Genomic DNA, 14272 nt, shown 5'->3' on the forward strand with positions numbered 1-14272 from the left:
AGTATGTGACAAGGAGTTTCCCTAACTTGCCACGTATGGATCCATTCTAACTAGAGGCTATATGGCGTCTTCTAAGATAGTGGACATGTTTTTTCCTCTGTCTCCTCTCTCTGGCTTTGTGATTATAGCAGATATCTACATGAGGATCAACTTAACAAGAGAGTTAATATCTTATTTCTCAAAAAAAAGCAAGACTTGTGTCTTAGTGTGCTTTTGTGTTACTGTAAAAGAATACCAGAGATTGAGTAATTTATAAAGAAAAGTGGTTTATTTAGCTCATGGTTCTGCAGGCTGTACATGAAGCATGGTGCTGACATCTGTTTCTGGTATGGGCCTCAGGCTACTTCCACTTATGGTGGTAGGTGAAAAGAAGGTGGCATGTGCCCAGATCACATGGCAAGAGTGGAAGCAAGAGAGAGGGGGCAGATGCCAGGCTCTTTTCTTATGGGACCTAAGAGTGAGAATTCACTCACTCACATGAGAACAGCACAAGTCACTCATAAGGGATCTGCTTTCATGATCCAAACATTTCCCACCAGGTCCCACCTCCAACACTGGGAATCCAATTTCAACGTGAGACTTGGTGAGGCCAAACCAACCTCAACCGAACCATAGCAAGTTGTTAAGAAGAGTTTATTGGTTAGCAAGAGTTTATTGGTCAAGTACTCAATTTTATTTACTTTGGCATTTCCAGTCACAATGGAAAGCAGGCAGCTTACCTGCTTTTCCTCCCTAACCCCATTCCCACCCTGCCTCATTTTATAACTCAGAAACACCAATGAGTTTTCCTCATTGCCTTCTATAAATGCTCAGTAATTTTTTTTTTCTGTGAGTGTTGCTGAAATAATCTATCTTCGAGTCCAGCATTCAAAAAAGCACAGAGAATGGTCAAATGTATTTTCTACAGTTAACTCCCTCCCATTTCTTTACTCTCACCACCTCTTTGACCTTGTCAGAAAGGATCTCTTTACTTCTTCCTGAAGACATTTGTCCTGTACTCTTAGTGCTTAATGCACTCAGCTCCAGATTTCCCTGGTAGGACAATGTCCCCCACCCATAGATATGGTGTACTACTGAACAGAAAAGTCCTTTGTTGGGACAAAGCTGTCCTGGGCCTAGGTTTACTTTGACACAGATTTCCTGCTTTCCTATTTAGATGGCCCTCCTCAGGTGCCTTTGCCAAGCTTTCTTTTTATTTGTGTTGGTGGTAGATAAATACAAATCAATGTGTGCCACCACTGTCTGTCCTTTTACTCTCAATCTATGTCTTTACAATTCATTGTGTCTGTAAATATCATATCGTTGGATTTCTAAGAAATCCACCTGACTTTTAGTGATCTAGTTCATTACTATTTATGGTGCTTGCTGATGTGTTTGGGTTTATTCCTACTCTGTTACTTGGGGCCTTCCCTGCTTCTTCTCCCCAATCTATGTCCTTCCTGCCACTTTTGGAAGGCACTTCCTAATTTCATATTCTTCTCTTTACTGATCTGAAAGTAATTGACTTTCTTTTCTTTCCATTAAAGTTTTAATGTTGGCAGGTTTTCTTTGAGAAACTTGCCCATGGCAGGTCTTTCTGCCATGAATCTTCCTTTTTCTTTCTCTTCTTCTCACTAATAAGCTCTGTTTTAAAACTTAAAAAGTAATAATAATAAAGTGTTAATGTTTACATTTAACAGTTGTAAATAAATCAGTTTCTCTACCCTTCTCCAAAATAGTACAAAGAACTAGGATATTTTAACTTTGATCATGTCTGCTCATCTTATGTGTAATAACTGGCCAGAACTTTCCTTTTTTTATTCTAGCAACCCCTACCCAAAATTAGTCATTAATATCATTAACATGTTTGTTAGTGTTTGCTTGGTTCTGCCCATATAGCTACATGTTTATTTTTTGGCCTAAAAAAATAAAGGTCTAAAACCCCCAAAAGCTCCTTCTCCCTGAAATACAACATTCAGTGAAGGTGTGTTGACAATGAATTTGGTTTTTGCATGTCTCAAATATTAACATCACCTTTCTCTCAGCACTTTAAACAGATTATTGCCAACTGGCTTCTCATGTACTGTTGAGAAGTCAGCTATCAATCTGTTTGGTTTTGTTTTTGTTGGTAGATAATCTGTCTTTGTTTTTAGGATTGTCTTTATCTATCATTTCAGCTCTGTCTGCTTAGAAACCATAAGGAATTCCCTGCTTTTCTTATGATAATCAAAGCATTGAAATGGGAATTTGTTTATTTTATTAAGCCCTTCTAAGTGTATTGTTGAGGAGGATTTTTTTTTCTTTTGTATAAATACTTCAGTTCCCTCTTGGGAGCTTGGCTGGAATAATTCTGTGGTGTGAGATGTTCTATACCAGAGGTCCCCAACCCCCGGGCCATGGGCCTCTACCAGTCTGTGGCCTGTTAGGAACTGAGTCATACAGCAGGAGGTAAGCAGCGGGTTAGTGAGCAAAGCCTCATCTGTATTTACAGATGCTTCCCATCACTCTTATTCCTGTCTGAGCTCTGCCTCCTGCCAGATCAGCAGCAGCATTAAATTCTCATAGGAGTGTGAATCCTATTGTGAACTGTGCATGCACAGGGATCTAGGTTGCATGCTCCTTATGAGAATCTTATGCCTGATGATCTGAGGTGGAGTTAAGGCGATGATGATAGACAGCACTAGGGAGCAGCTGCAAATAGATTAACATTAGCAGTGAGGTTTGACTGCACAGAGACCATAATAAATCAATTGCTTGCAGACTTATAGCAAAACCCTATCAAGTGAGCAGGAAGTGAGTGGATGTACTTCAATTGTACAGCTGTATCTGGTGGCAGGCTTTAAGTGACCTGCCCATTATTTTATTTACCACTTTCGTCCATGCCTCTTTTTCTAAATGGTGATATGTATAATTATTTCATTATATATTATGACATAATAGTAACAAATAAAGTGCATAATAAAGGTGATGTGTTTGAATCATCCCCAAACCATCCCTCCCCGCATCCCCGGTCCATGGAAAAATTGTCTTCCATAGAACCAGTCCCTGATGCCAAAAGTGCTTGAGGACTGCTGTTCTATATTATTTTCCAGGGCTTCCTCCAGGACTGGACTTCAGTTGTTCACTGTGGCGCTGGTTTAAGAACACACCCATTATTAGCTATCCTCTCTTTCCTGTAGTAACTCCTCTCACCCCTGCTGGCTCCCTGTGCCCATCAAAGACCTAAAGGTCCTTATCTTTGATTCAGATCTGTTACCTACTGCTGGAAGAAGCCCATAAAATATCCTGTGAGTGCCTGTCCAGTGAACCCCACTTTTTCTTATAGTAAACAATACTATCCTTCAGGGGAAAGTGTATAGTCTAACAAGAAATAAAGGTCAATATGTAAAGTTGTACTATGTAAAAATGCATAAGAATGTCTCAAAGAAACTATTTCAGAAGTTTAATAGTTCCCTGTAAGGTGGAATTATGGGTGATCTTTCCCAACTTCTTTATAACTTCTAAAGTTTCTACGATAAACATTACTTTGATAAATGGGGGGGAGGTACTAAAAACAACAATAACAACAACAACAAAACAACAGCCTAGCAATAATTAAATTCAGAAAGAGAAATGACAATGGAACTGGAGGTTTTTTAGTAAATCCCTTTTTCCCTATTCTTTTTGGTGTGGCCTTGACTGAGCTTGAAACCAGACCAGATAGGCTCAGCTTACTAGGTTTAATCACACAATTCTGCTTTCTTACAAAAGAACATCCTAGTTATTTATCTAGGACTTTTTTAACTCTAGAAACTTCAATTGTGCCAGCTCTGCTGGGAAGCCCTTCTGAATAGCAAGGGCACAAACTTGATGCAGCGGAGGTTAAATCTGACTTGTTCTTTCTTAGCTGCTGCGGCCTTGAACGAATTACCCGAACAACTCTGAGTACCAGCTTCTTCTTATTAGTTTGCATTCTTAATTAGAAGTGATAAAAGCCCAACTGAAATTTATATCATGCAAAAATGATCACTTCTTGGAAGTACTCATGAAAGAACCGACTACCCAGGCTTTAGAAATACTAGGTACAGGAAATATTAGGTCCAGGAATACAAACATCAAGGTATTCTTTGCTGTCACCTGTCCCTATTTCTCTCTGCATGGCCATGAAACTTCTAGGTCTTTTCTAGGTTTTATGTCCTCTGTCTTCAGTTACCAGGAAAATAATTAAAATTCTGAGGAGCCTTATTAGTCAACTGTAAGGTGTATCTCTTGAATCAATGAACAGGCAGGCATTTAAGGGTCACAAAAACCTCATGGTATAGGAGGCAGGATGAGTTCCTAGGAGCATGTGTATAAGGTGGGCAGTCCCTTGAAGCCCACTACAAATCTTGCTTACAGGGTTAGGGTAACATTTATGAGCTAACATAGGTAAAATTTAATTCTTCTAACTGGCATATTTTCAGTATCTACTAGATGACAAGGGTTATTCTAGGCATTAGAGAATCAGCAGAGAACAAAATACACAAGCACCCTTGTTCTAATAGACCATATAGTTTGGCTGAACACCTGGCCCACAGTAGCCACTCAATAAATCCCATACTCTCCAGTTGCTCCAGCCAACTTAATGATAGGAAGTGTCTATGAAGTGTTGGATTTCTGTGAAGTGCAGAGGGACGGCCAAGATTTGGGGATATGGCACGGTAGCAGTATGTCAAATGAGAACATCACAGGCTGTGTATGCAGTACCCTGACTCAGTAGATGTGGATCTTAAATAAGAGGCCCTGACACTGCTCCTTGCCGACCCTGCTCAGGCTAGTGGTCCCAGGTCTGTATATGTTATGTGTGGAGTGGGACAAGAAGATGGAAATGATCCCTCCTATTTTCACTTGAGTTTCTCAAAGCAGCCTGCTCTTCTACCAAAGTCAGGCTGACCATGTAGGGGAAACAACACTAGCCCAGATCTAGTGGTCTAATCCAGTGGGTGTCAGATTTCACAGAAAGCAGTTGAAGTGGGAGGATCAGATCCTGTGGCTTTTACAACATGGGCCAAGGGACCTTAAGGTATCTTGAAAGACACCTCTAAAGCTACAACCGCAAAACCACATGGAGGGGTCCTGAATCCATGCCTCCACCTCCACCCCAACTCTACTGTAGCAAGTTTGCTTTTGCTGTATGTCCTGTGGTTCCAAGTTTTTGTTTGGGAGGGAGAAAAAAAGAATTATCCTGAGATATGTATGTGTGTGTATATTTCATTTTCCTGATATATGTGTATGTATATATATATTTCATTTTCTGATAGCTGTATGTCACATGCCACACGGCAATGTTTCCATCAACAAACCACATACATGATGGGTCTCATAAGATTATAGTACTGTATTTTTAGTGTAACTTTTCTGTTTAGAAACACAAATACATTGTGTCACAACCACCTATAGTAATCAGTACAGTCACATGCTGTACAGGTATGTAGCCTACGAACAACAGGCTATACCATATAGCCTAGGTGTGTAATAAGCTTTCTCATCTAGGTTTAAGTCACTCTATGATGTTAACACAATGATTGCTACAATCTGTTTTGGCAACGACACTCTATGATTTGTGTGTGTGAGACCAGACTCAACCTTTTTGACAGGTAAGTCAATCACAAGATGGTTTATACAAATCCAAAGTTTTAATGGCAGTTAAATAATAAAAGGAAGGATAATGGCACTATATACACTCTGTCCAATTATGGAACTGTCAGCTGGTCATGCACATTTTATTGCACATATAAACAGTGTACAAGAATTCAAAGACATCTTAGCCATACAAGGACTGCAATTAAAAGGAAAAAAGAGCCATTTTACAAAATACTGAAGCCATTTATATTATACAGCCAACTTCAAGAAATAAAAATTAATATCAAAAGAAATATTTTAATTTTGAAAAAAATCTCTCAAAACAATGATTACAGAGCTTCATGTTGCCATATATACATGTAAAAAAATATTTCAGGACCCTGCATTCTAAATGTCCGTGAAGGTGCAGCAGTCTAAATTCCTATTTATATAATCAACCTTTGAATGTTGCTTAAGCTGTATACGCTCTTTGTTCAAAATGTCTTTCTTCTTTACATCATTATGCTATCTGACAAAACAGGTATTTGTGTAGTACAGAAAAATATTAAAATATGTTTTAAGTTAGGTTAAAGTGCACGGTACATTTGATAGGAAATAACTGCTAGCTGCCAATTCAATTTCCACTTGCAGAGACCCCCTCCATCTTCCCTAGAGCAAAGGGAAGCTTCGCGTTGGTTGATGTTGGCCTGTGTTGAAACACATGCATTCTCCTCCTGATGTCTTTTCTTTTGTGTTCACCTCTACATTTGTCTTACAAATTGTGGCTACTGCTGCTCTAAAATCTTCCAATGGCTTTTCATGGAGGGGTAAGTGCAGTCAGCTTTCCTAAGACTTTGAAAGATTAATGACCGGGATACCTGTAACTGCAGTGTGAGGGGACATGCATGTAACTGCCTACAAAGGGTTGTCATGTTCTGTGAAGCCATCTGTGACTTTCTCGGACCTACACGGGTTCCTTTCCTTGGCTGGCTCTTCTCTAGTCCTATTTTATTTACACATGCTCCCTCCCCGGCCACTCAGACTCACAAATTCCACTTACTTCCCCTTCTTAGGCTGCCGTGGTGGTGCGTGGAGCTGCCTACCGGACCACGGATGACTCACTTCTGAGGTTTCACACTAGAGACCATGAATCTTGCAGGATTTTTTACAGATGACTTTGAAAACCACTAACTAAATGAGAATAAAATGAGCACATTTCAGAATCATTTCCGCTCTTAAAACTGGCAGTTGTCAGAAGTGCTGATTTCCTAACCCAGGTCCTATGCGTCTTAAGTAATTTCTGTTACTCAGTCGAAGACTCCCTTACAAAGCTTTTTGGCTAAACAATAAACTTTTCATCATCTCCACTTTCCTATCCCATTTCTCCATTATCTACCTTTGGTGCTAGGCTCTCTTTAACGTAACCCAAGTTACAGTGCAAAATTAGACTTCAAGACACATGATGCTAACACTTAGTACTCCTTTGTATTAAAATGTGAATGTTTTGTGCATAGCAAAAGAAGTATGAATCCAAAAAAATAATTGTTCACATTTTATCTTCAAGTTTAATATGTCTTTTTTTTTCCATCATAGCTATTTACAAATAACTTTGGGGTGCTCTCTTGATTTCAGTCAGTCTTTGGAGACAACAGGGCTGCTGGAATGTAGGAAACTGGATGGAATGCAGAAATAGAAATAAAACCAATGTTCCACAAACCAAAGTGTCAATCATGCCTCCCCAGAAAACAACTTTATCATAAAAGCACCTGTTTTTTTTTTTTGCTTAATTTTTTGAATCATATGACCTCAGAGATATGATTACTGAGACCTAGAACTACTGCACACCAAAGATGATAGAAAATAACTCAATATTTATAATATTAAAATAAAGTGTTTAACCACAAAAAAGCAGTAATAAAATAGTTTCCTAATTTACAATTTGCATCCAAAGGATGAATAACAACTCACTAATAAATAATATTTATATAAATATTTTGTATGTCGAAAATAGTTTTTTAAAAGGCAATGGTCTCAAGAAACTTCTTGAATAATTTGGTGGTGAAAAACCTGATTGCACCCCTTCCCCACCCCCATTAAATATGTAATGAGCTGGGTTTTAATAAAACAAATGCGTCTTGCTGCAGAACGGTTGTGCTTGGCGTTTTGGTAATGGCAGTAGGTGAGTGTGGAAGGGTTTATGAAGGAGGGTGTCAAAGGCACTGATGTGCCACTCAGTCTTTCCCCAGCTCCCTCACCGGCTTCAAGAAAATACCTGGCAAGTCTTAACGTTGGAGATCAGCTCTGAAAGGCAAAAAATCCTCCTTCATCTTGAAAACCTTTTCAATGCAACTGGAGTCAGTGAACAGACAGGCAGTGGATGGGAGAGAGGGTTGAACAGGTGCCAGGAGCAGAGTTCAGGACCCTTGAAGGGAGCAGTCTGAGCCCACCCGAAAGAGAGAGGTTGGTTTCATGTGAACAGAGTCTTCGTGACAGTGACGTCTAGTAATGCTTGAACAGTGATGCCCACTTTGACCAGGCCTTTCTCTTCAAGGATGTGATGGGGCAGACATAGTTTTTCCTAAAAAGAAGAATAAAATATCAACTTGTAGATGATCACACTCTCTTCACACAATCCTGCCACACCATCAATGAAAGTTAGGCTGAGCACTCTCTATAGCACACCTATTGGATCACCTGGCCTATTCGCCTTCTCTTGCTTTTATCCCACTGCAAAGACCCTGACTGTGTTTACAGAGAAAATAATAATTTTCACATGTGAGGGTTGCTTCAGAAAGGCTCCTGATCACCCTACATATTCAGAATATTCCTAAATATTTAGGAAATTTCTATACTAAATAACTGAGCTATGCAGAGGCAGTTGGAAAAAACACACCAGGAATAGAATAGCTTCTATTCTTACAAAGAAAAATTGCAAATAGCCTCTTATACATTTTAAAGACATCCAGATATTCATTTATACCAACCACACACCATTATACTGACCACAGACCTTGATTTAATTCATTTTATTCCCTGTGATCTCTGGAATACAAGCATGTTGGTGAACTGGTGTCCTTCCTTCGTGGTTTATGAATAGTCTTTATAAATAAGTAATTTTAACAACAGCTCTCAATAGCCTTATTTTTAAGACTCTTTCATAAAACTGTCAAAGACACAAATGTTCTGCTAGTTTCTCATGTTGCATTTTTGCTCTTGGAAAATGTCCAGCACATACCGCTCAAGAAAAATAATCAACAGGAGTCACTTCTTGTGTGTAGAACCTTTCATGCTCCTCAAAACAGTTTCTAAAATAACATGATGAAATAATTTAAACCTTTATTTGACCCTGGTCTGATGTCACACAGGAGAATCTTCCAGGTTGTGTCTCCTTGGCTGGGAAAAGACTTCACAGCAAATACTCTCTCTTATCTACCTGATGGTGGAGTGTTCTCCACAGTCCAATGTTTGCTGTTTCTTTTTTTTTTTCTTTATTTAACTGACAAATAAAAACTGTACTTGTTTATGGTGTGATAGCTTGTTAAAAGTATGCATTATAAAATGGCTAAATCAAGTGAATTAACATATCCATTACCTCAGATACTTATTTTCTTGTGTGCTGAGAATTTAAAACCTATTCTATTAGCAATTTTCAGGTTTCACATTATTACTAACTACAGTTACTATGTTGTACAATTGATCTTTTAAACTTTCTTCTTGTCTTACTGAAACTTCTTATCCTTTGACGCACATCCCTATCACCCCACCCAGCCCCTGGTAACGACCATTCTACTCTCTGCTTTTGTGAATTCAACTTTGTTAGATTTCACATAATAGTGAAATCATGCAGTATTTGTCTTTCAGTGCTTGGCTTATTTCACTTAACACAATGTCCTCTAAGTTCATCCCTGTTGTTGCAAATGACAGGATTTCCTCTTTCTTTTTCTTTTTCAGGGTGGCTGATACTGCTTTTAAGGAGTGTAAATAGGATCTGCATCACACCCCAGGCAGTGGAGTCAGTGTTCAACAAGCAGGAAGTCAATCCACAGGATTCTTTAAGTGAAGAACCAAATCTTACTGCAGCCTCAATGCAGAACTCTCCATAAATTAGCCTGCGCTGAAAAGATCTTCAAAGGACATGCCATGCCATCTCCCATAACTTGTTCCACCATCTCAAACGTCAATGGGTCCTACACTCACCACCTTACTATTTTCCCACCTCTTCCCCTTCCCTAACCTGTAGCAAATCTCAAAGAATTTGATATTTTAACCTAGGTCTTAGGAAATGGCCTCAGACCAACATAAGACAGTTGATTCTCTTTTAAATCTTTATTTCATTTTTTTGTCGAGATGAGGGTCTCGCTATGCTGCTCTAGCTGGTCTTCAACTCCTGGTCTCAAGCAATCCTCCCACCTTGGCAGACAGTTATTTTTTTTTTTTAGTGAGAAAGCAAGGTATATTGAGAGGACAGAAAAGCTCCCACAGTGGAAGGGGACCTGAGGGAGTTGTCCGACAGTTGAGTCTTTAAAGCACAATTTTAACCATGGTTTCATGTCACTGCTATGTATCAAACTAGGATTCTCTTGTCAATAGCATATCAGCAGCCAAATGTCAACCTGAGGGAAAAAAAACAGTGGGAGGGGGGCGGGGTCTGCCTGAGTTTTAAGCTGTGAGCCAGGCGAGTATGAATGGTATTTCCTTTCGTGACACAGTGAGGAACATCCGCAGCCAGACATCGGTGTCCAGTCTCCCCTGGCACCATCTGCCACAGGCTTGTGAAATCACCTGAATCTGGCATTTCATTGCAGGTTCCACAGGGGCAGGAACATGCCTTCCTCGATCTGTGGCTCCCCCAGCATGCAAGTTGACATCTGGCTTGGCAGGAAATTATAAATGGCTGCTAAGTACAGTTAAGCTCCTGGTGCCAGGTATGTCTTGGGAAAAATGGGTCTTCATTTCATACCATATGCTAAAAATCAATTTGAAATAAAGAGCTGAATGTAAAAAACCCCAAAAAATCCAAATCACCTCTCCCAGTAAAATAAAGGTGAATATTTAGTACCTTCTCTGATAAATGGATGGGGAAGGTTTTCTAAGCCAAATAATCAATATTAAAAAAAAAAAATCACAAAGGAAAAAAATCAAAACAATTGATTGTCCAAATATTTAAAGCTTCCATGTCAAAAAATCCCCATATTTATGAGATGAACAACAAATTGTAAAAAAAAAAAATTATTTATATCAAATTACAAAGGGTTTTGTATGACACATAAGCTCAACAAATGAGTAAGAAAACCACTAAGATATCAATAGAAATGCAAATAGAAAGTTTTAAATGGGGGATTTGCCCAAGGCAGTGGAGCAAGACATTTTGCTTCTCAACCTCAGTGTTTACTTATGTTTAGTCCTGAATAAGACTGAATTATAGTACTAACATTTCCACAGAAGTGTGTGCAACATAGCTTTTATGGGGCAAGATTTCCTCCCCCGAGTCCTGACAGGCTGACTGGAGGGTGGCATGTCTCCTCCAGTTAGAGACAGCCCCTGTACCATAAATGAGCTGTGGCTCCAGGGGTCTGCAGAGGGCTCCAGAGAGACAGGGATAGGAAGGTACTGAAGCCTCAGCCTCATGATAATAGGACATGTGGACACCTTACCGATTGAGTTAGGTTATGGCCACCCTCTTTCCCAGGCCCATGTTTTTCCAACCAGCATTTCTCACCTTCCTGTTCTCCATAGGCCTAAGCCAGGTGCAGAGTTCAAGATTCTCCCTTCCATCTTAAGCTAGTGATGAGGAATACACAGAAGACATAAAAAGGTGCTCCTTGTATCCTTCCTGCCTTTCCCTTTCATTCAGATTCTCTGAAGAAGCCTAGAAGGGCCCTCAGACTACCGTGCTGAGATTGAAGGCACCTACGAAGACTAGCATAGGAAACTAGAAACCTTACAGAAGCATGGCAGTGCTGGCTGTTTTATCACAGAACTGGGTTGAAGACTCCAGATGGGAATTACACCTTGAGGCCCTGGTTAGAAAAGGATGACCAAGGGGAGCCTGCCAGAAACAGGAAGGGGTCCCAAGGAGTGGTCAGAGGCCATTTGCCATCACATCAGTTGAGCCACTGCCTCTCCCACAGGGGAGGGGATCCCTGAAGTGAGTGTAGAAGTTAGGATGCAGTAGACTAACAGCTGGATAAAAAGTGGCACAGCAGAAAGGCCCTCCCAAGGACCAGGCAGGTGAGGTGGCCCTTATTGAAGATTACTTGCACACAACAGACTTATAGCAGAGAGAGCTATATGCTCACACTGATTTGAATTTAAGTAGCACTGTTATAGGACCCTAGTGGTTTCTGTTGAGACTGTGACAGAAGACTCTTTGTATGCCCATGGACTCCTTGTGTTGTGTTTCTTTTTAAAGCACAGAGCAAAGTCATGAAGTAATGTGCTGCATAAAAATAATGCTTCTGAACTTGGATAGATTTAGAGTCTATCATACTCAGTGATCTATCACAGAAACAAAGAACAAAGTACCATATGTTCTCACTCATGAGCAGACCTTGAACAATTATCATTAATACTATAAGAAAGGGATTGGCAATAGTGGGAAACTGCCAGGGGAGAGAGGGGCATACCTCATCAACAAGGGCACCTGCATAATGAACATTTGTATACCTAACCCTGAATTGTAGCCCACATCTTAAAAATAACAATAAATAAATAATGCTTCTGACCCTCTTTGAAGAACTCATGTTTTGTGTTACTTCTCCAATGGTGAAATCTACTAGGTATCCCCTCAACCTCATCATCCATTCTTCTTCCTTTTTTTGAGACAAGGTCTTGCTCTGTCACCAAGGCTGGAGGGCAGTGGCATGATCACAGATCACAGCTCACTGCAGCCATGAATTACTGGGCTCAAGTGATCCTCCCACCTCCACCACCATGCCTGGCCCCACACTTGTTCTGAGTCACAGCGAACATAGTTAGAAACGACAGCTAGCAAAAAAGACTAAATGCTAACTTTGAAAAACTTCTTGGCTGCCTCCTAAATGCCTGGCACCAATGCTACAGATCTGCATTGGCTCTTTATGACAATCCTGCAAGGTAGGCATTAATATCTGCACTTCACAGATAGGAGGACGGAGACAGAGAGAGTTCAAGTAACCTTGCTAATGTTACACAGTTAGTAAGTTCAGGAATCCAGATTTGAACCACACATGTCTGTTTTTAGAGCTGGGCTTTTTCCATGACATTGTACCACTTCCCATAAATTCCTCACTTGACAGGTGAGTATGTTCAGACTGTAGTCATGGCATGGGAAGAGGTCTCTCGGCCCTCAGAGTTCTTTCATGGAAAAATCCCATCGATTTCAACATCATGTGGGACCAGCAAATCCTCACCTCAGTGGCAGGCTTAGCTCTGCCACTCACCTCATCTGGCTTCTCTTCATATCGAGGGTCAGACATCTTGTCCTGACAGGAAATGACTTGTGGTAGCAGGCTGAGCTTGGTTTTGCTCTCTCTATAGCTTCTGCTGCTCCCAAAGAGACACACGCCTACTTCTAGGCCAGCCACTAGACTAAAATGAAGTCACTCATACCCATATTTCATTTTGTTCAGTCTGTTTCTTAAATATAAGGTCCTGGCACTAAACTGTTTGAGCCTTAAAACAAAAACTGTCTGAGCATTATTTTAATGTAAAGAGAGCTTCACATTCCAGCTCTGCCACTGAGGATTAGTTTTTTCTAATGTAAAATGGAGGTTGTGTCAACCACTTACACACAGAGGAGACTTCTGTCACTATTCCCTAAGTTCTTTACTTTGCAACCAGGCTACCATCTAGTCCTTCCTCTTCCTCTTCCTCTTCATTCTTCACACACATCTGCCCCTTCACTCATGTCCCTCTCACCTGGCCATCCCTACAGTCTTCTGAGTAAGCGTCATCATCCAAGAAGTCCCATCAGGGGTAGGTCCCCTTTCCATGTGTTTTACAAAATCCTATGCCTGATCCACACAGGTGCTTATCACTTGAATTCCTTTTTATTCGTCTAAGGATTCACTAGTTTAAGAGTTTGCAAACTATGGCCTGCAGGTTGGTCCAGCCCACAGCCTGTTTTTGTAAATAAAGTTTTATTGGCACACAACCATGCTCATTTGTTTATACATCATCTATAGCAGCACTCATGCTAGAAAGGCAGAGTTGAGTAGTACCAACAGAGACTGTGTGACCCCCAAAGTCTAAAATATTCACTGTCTGGTACTTTACAGAAAAAACTTGCTGACGGAAGATAGGGTCAAACGTCACAGTCACTTTTTTATGCCCAGGGACTACCATGGGGTCTTGCAGAGAGTGCTCACTCAAAATTTGAGGACCGAATGAATGATAACAAGAATGAATAAAGTTGCCATGAAAAGTCAAGGAAATGGACTCTGACAGTCTTGAAAAAATGCACATTTTATATATTGAATTGGCATTTCATTGAGAACTAATTTTGAAATCTGAAGCCTAATTTTAAAGATAGTCTTCTAAAATAAAACCATATTAAAATATTTTTCACTTAATTCAAAACCACTTTCACGTTGCTGAAATTTTAGAACATCATCCCTACTTTTTCCCCACAGGTAAGAAACTCTTTATCCTTATGATTCATTCAGGGATCTATGCAAATTGGAATGAAATAACCCAACCCACCATGTGCTAACTGTAATTTCTTACAGACAAA

General features: G+C 40.1%; 1 protein-coding gene across 1 annotated transcript in view; it reads right to left on the bottom strand.

The window, feature by feature from the left end:
• Window positions 1–5618: 5618 nt before the first annotated feature.
• LOC103267129 (leucine-rich repeat and calponin homology domain-containing protein 1) overlaps window positions 5619–14272 on the bottom strand; it is a gene marked incomplete at its 5' end in the record, with an annotated part of 65616 nt that continues 56962 nt past the window's right edge. Inside the window, one exon of the mRNA XM_008064730.1 lies at window positions 5619–8137. Within this exon, the coding sequence (XP_008062921.1) occupies window positions 8027–8137 (111 nt within the window). The remainder of the gene's footprint in view (window positions 8138–14272) is intronic.

The sequence above is a fragment of the Carlito syrichta genome, unplaced genomic scaffold (assembly GCF_000164805.1).
Source record: "Carlito syrichta isolate Samal-C Ts95f unplaced genomic scaffold, Tarsius_syrichta-2.0.1 Scaffold307978, whole genome shotgun sequence".
Lineage (NCBI taxonomy): Eukaryota > Metazoa > Chordata > Mammalia > Primates > Tarsiidae > Carlito > Carlito syrichta.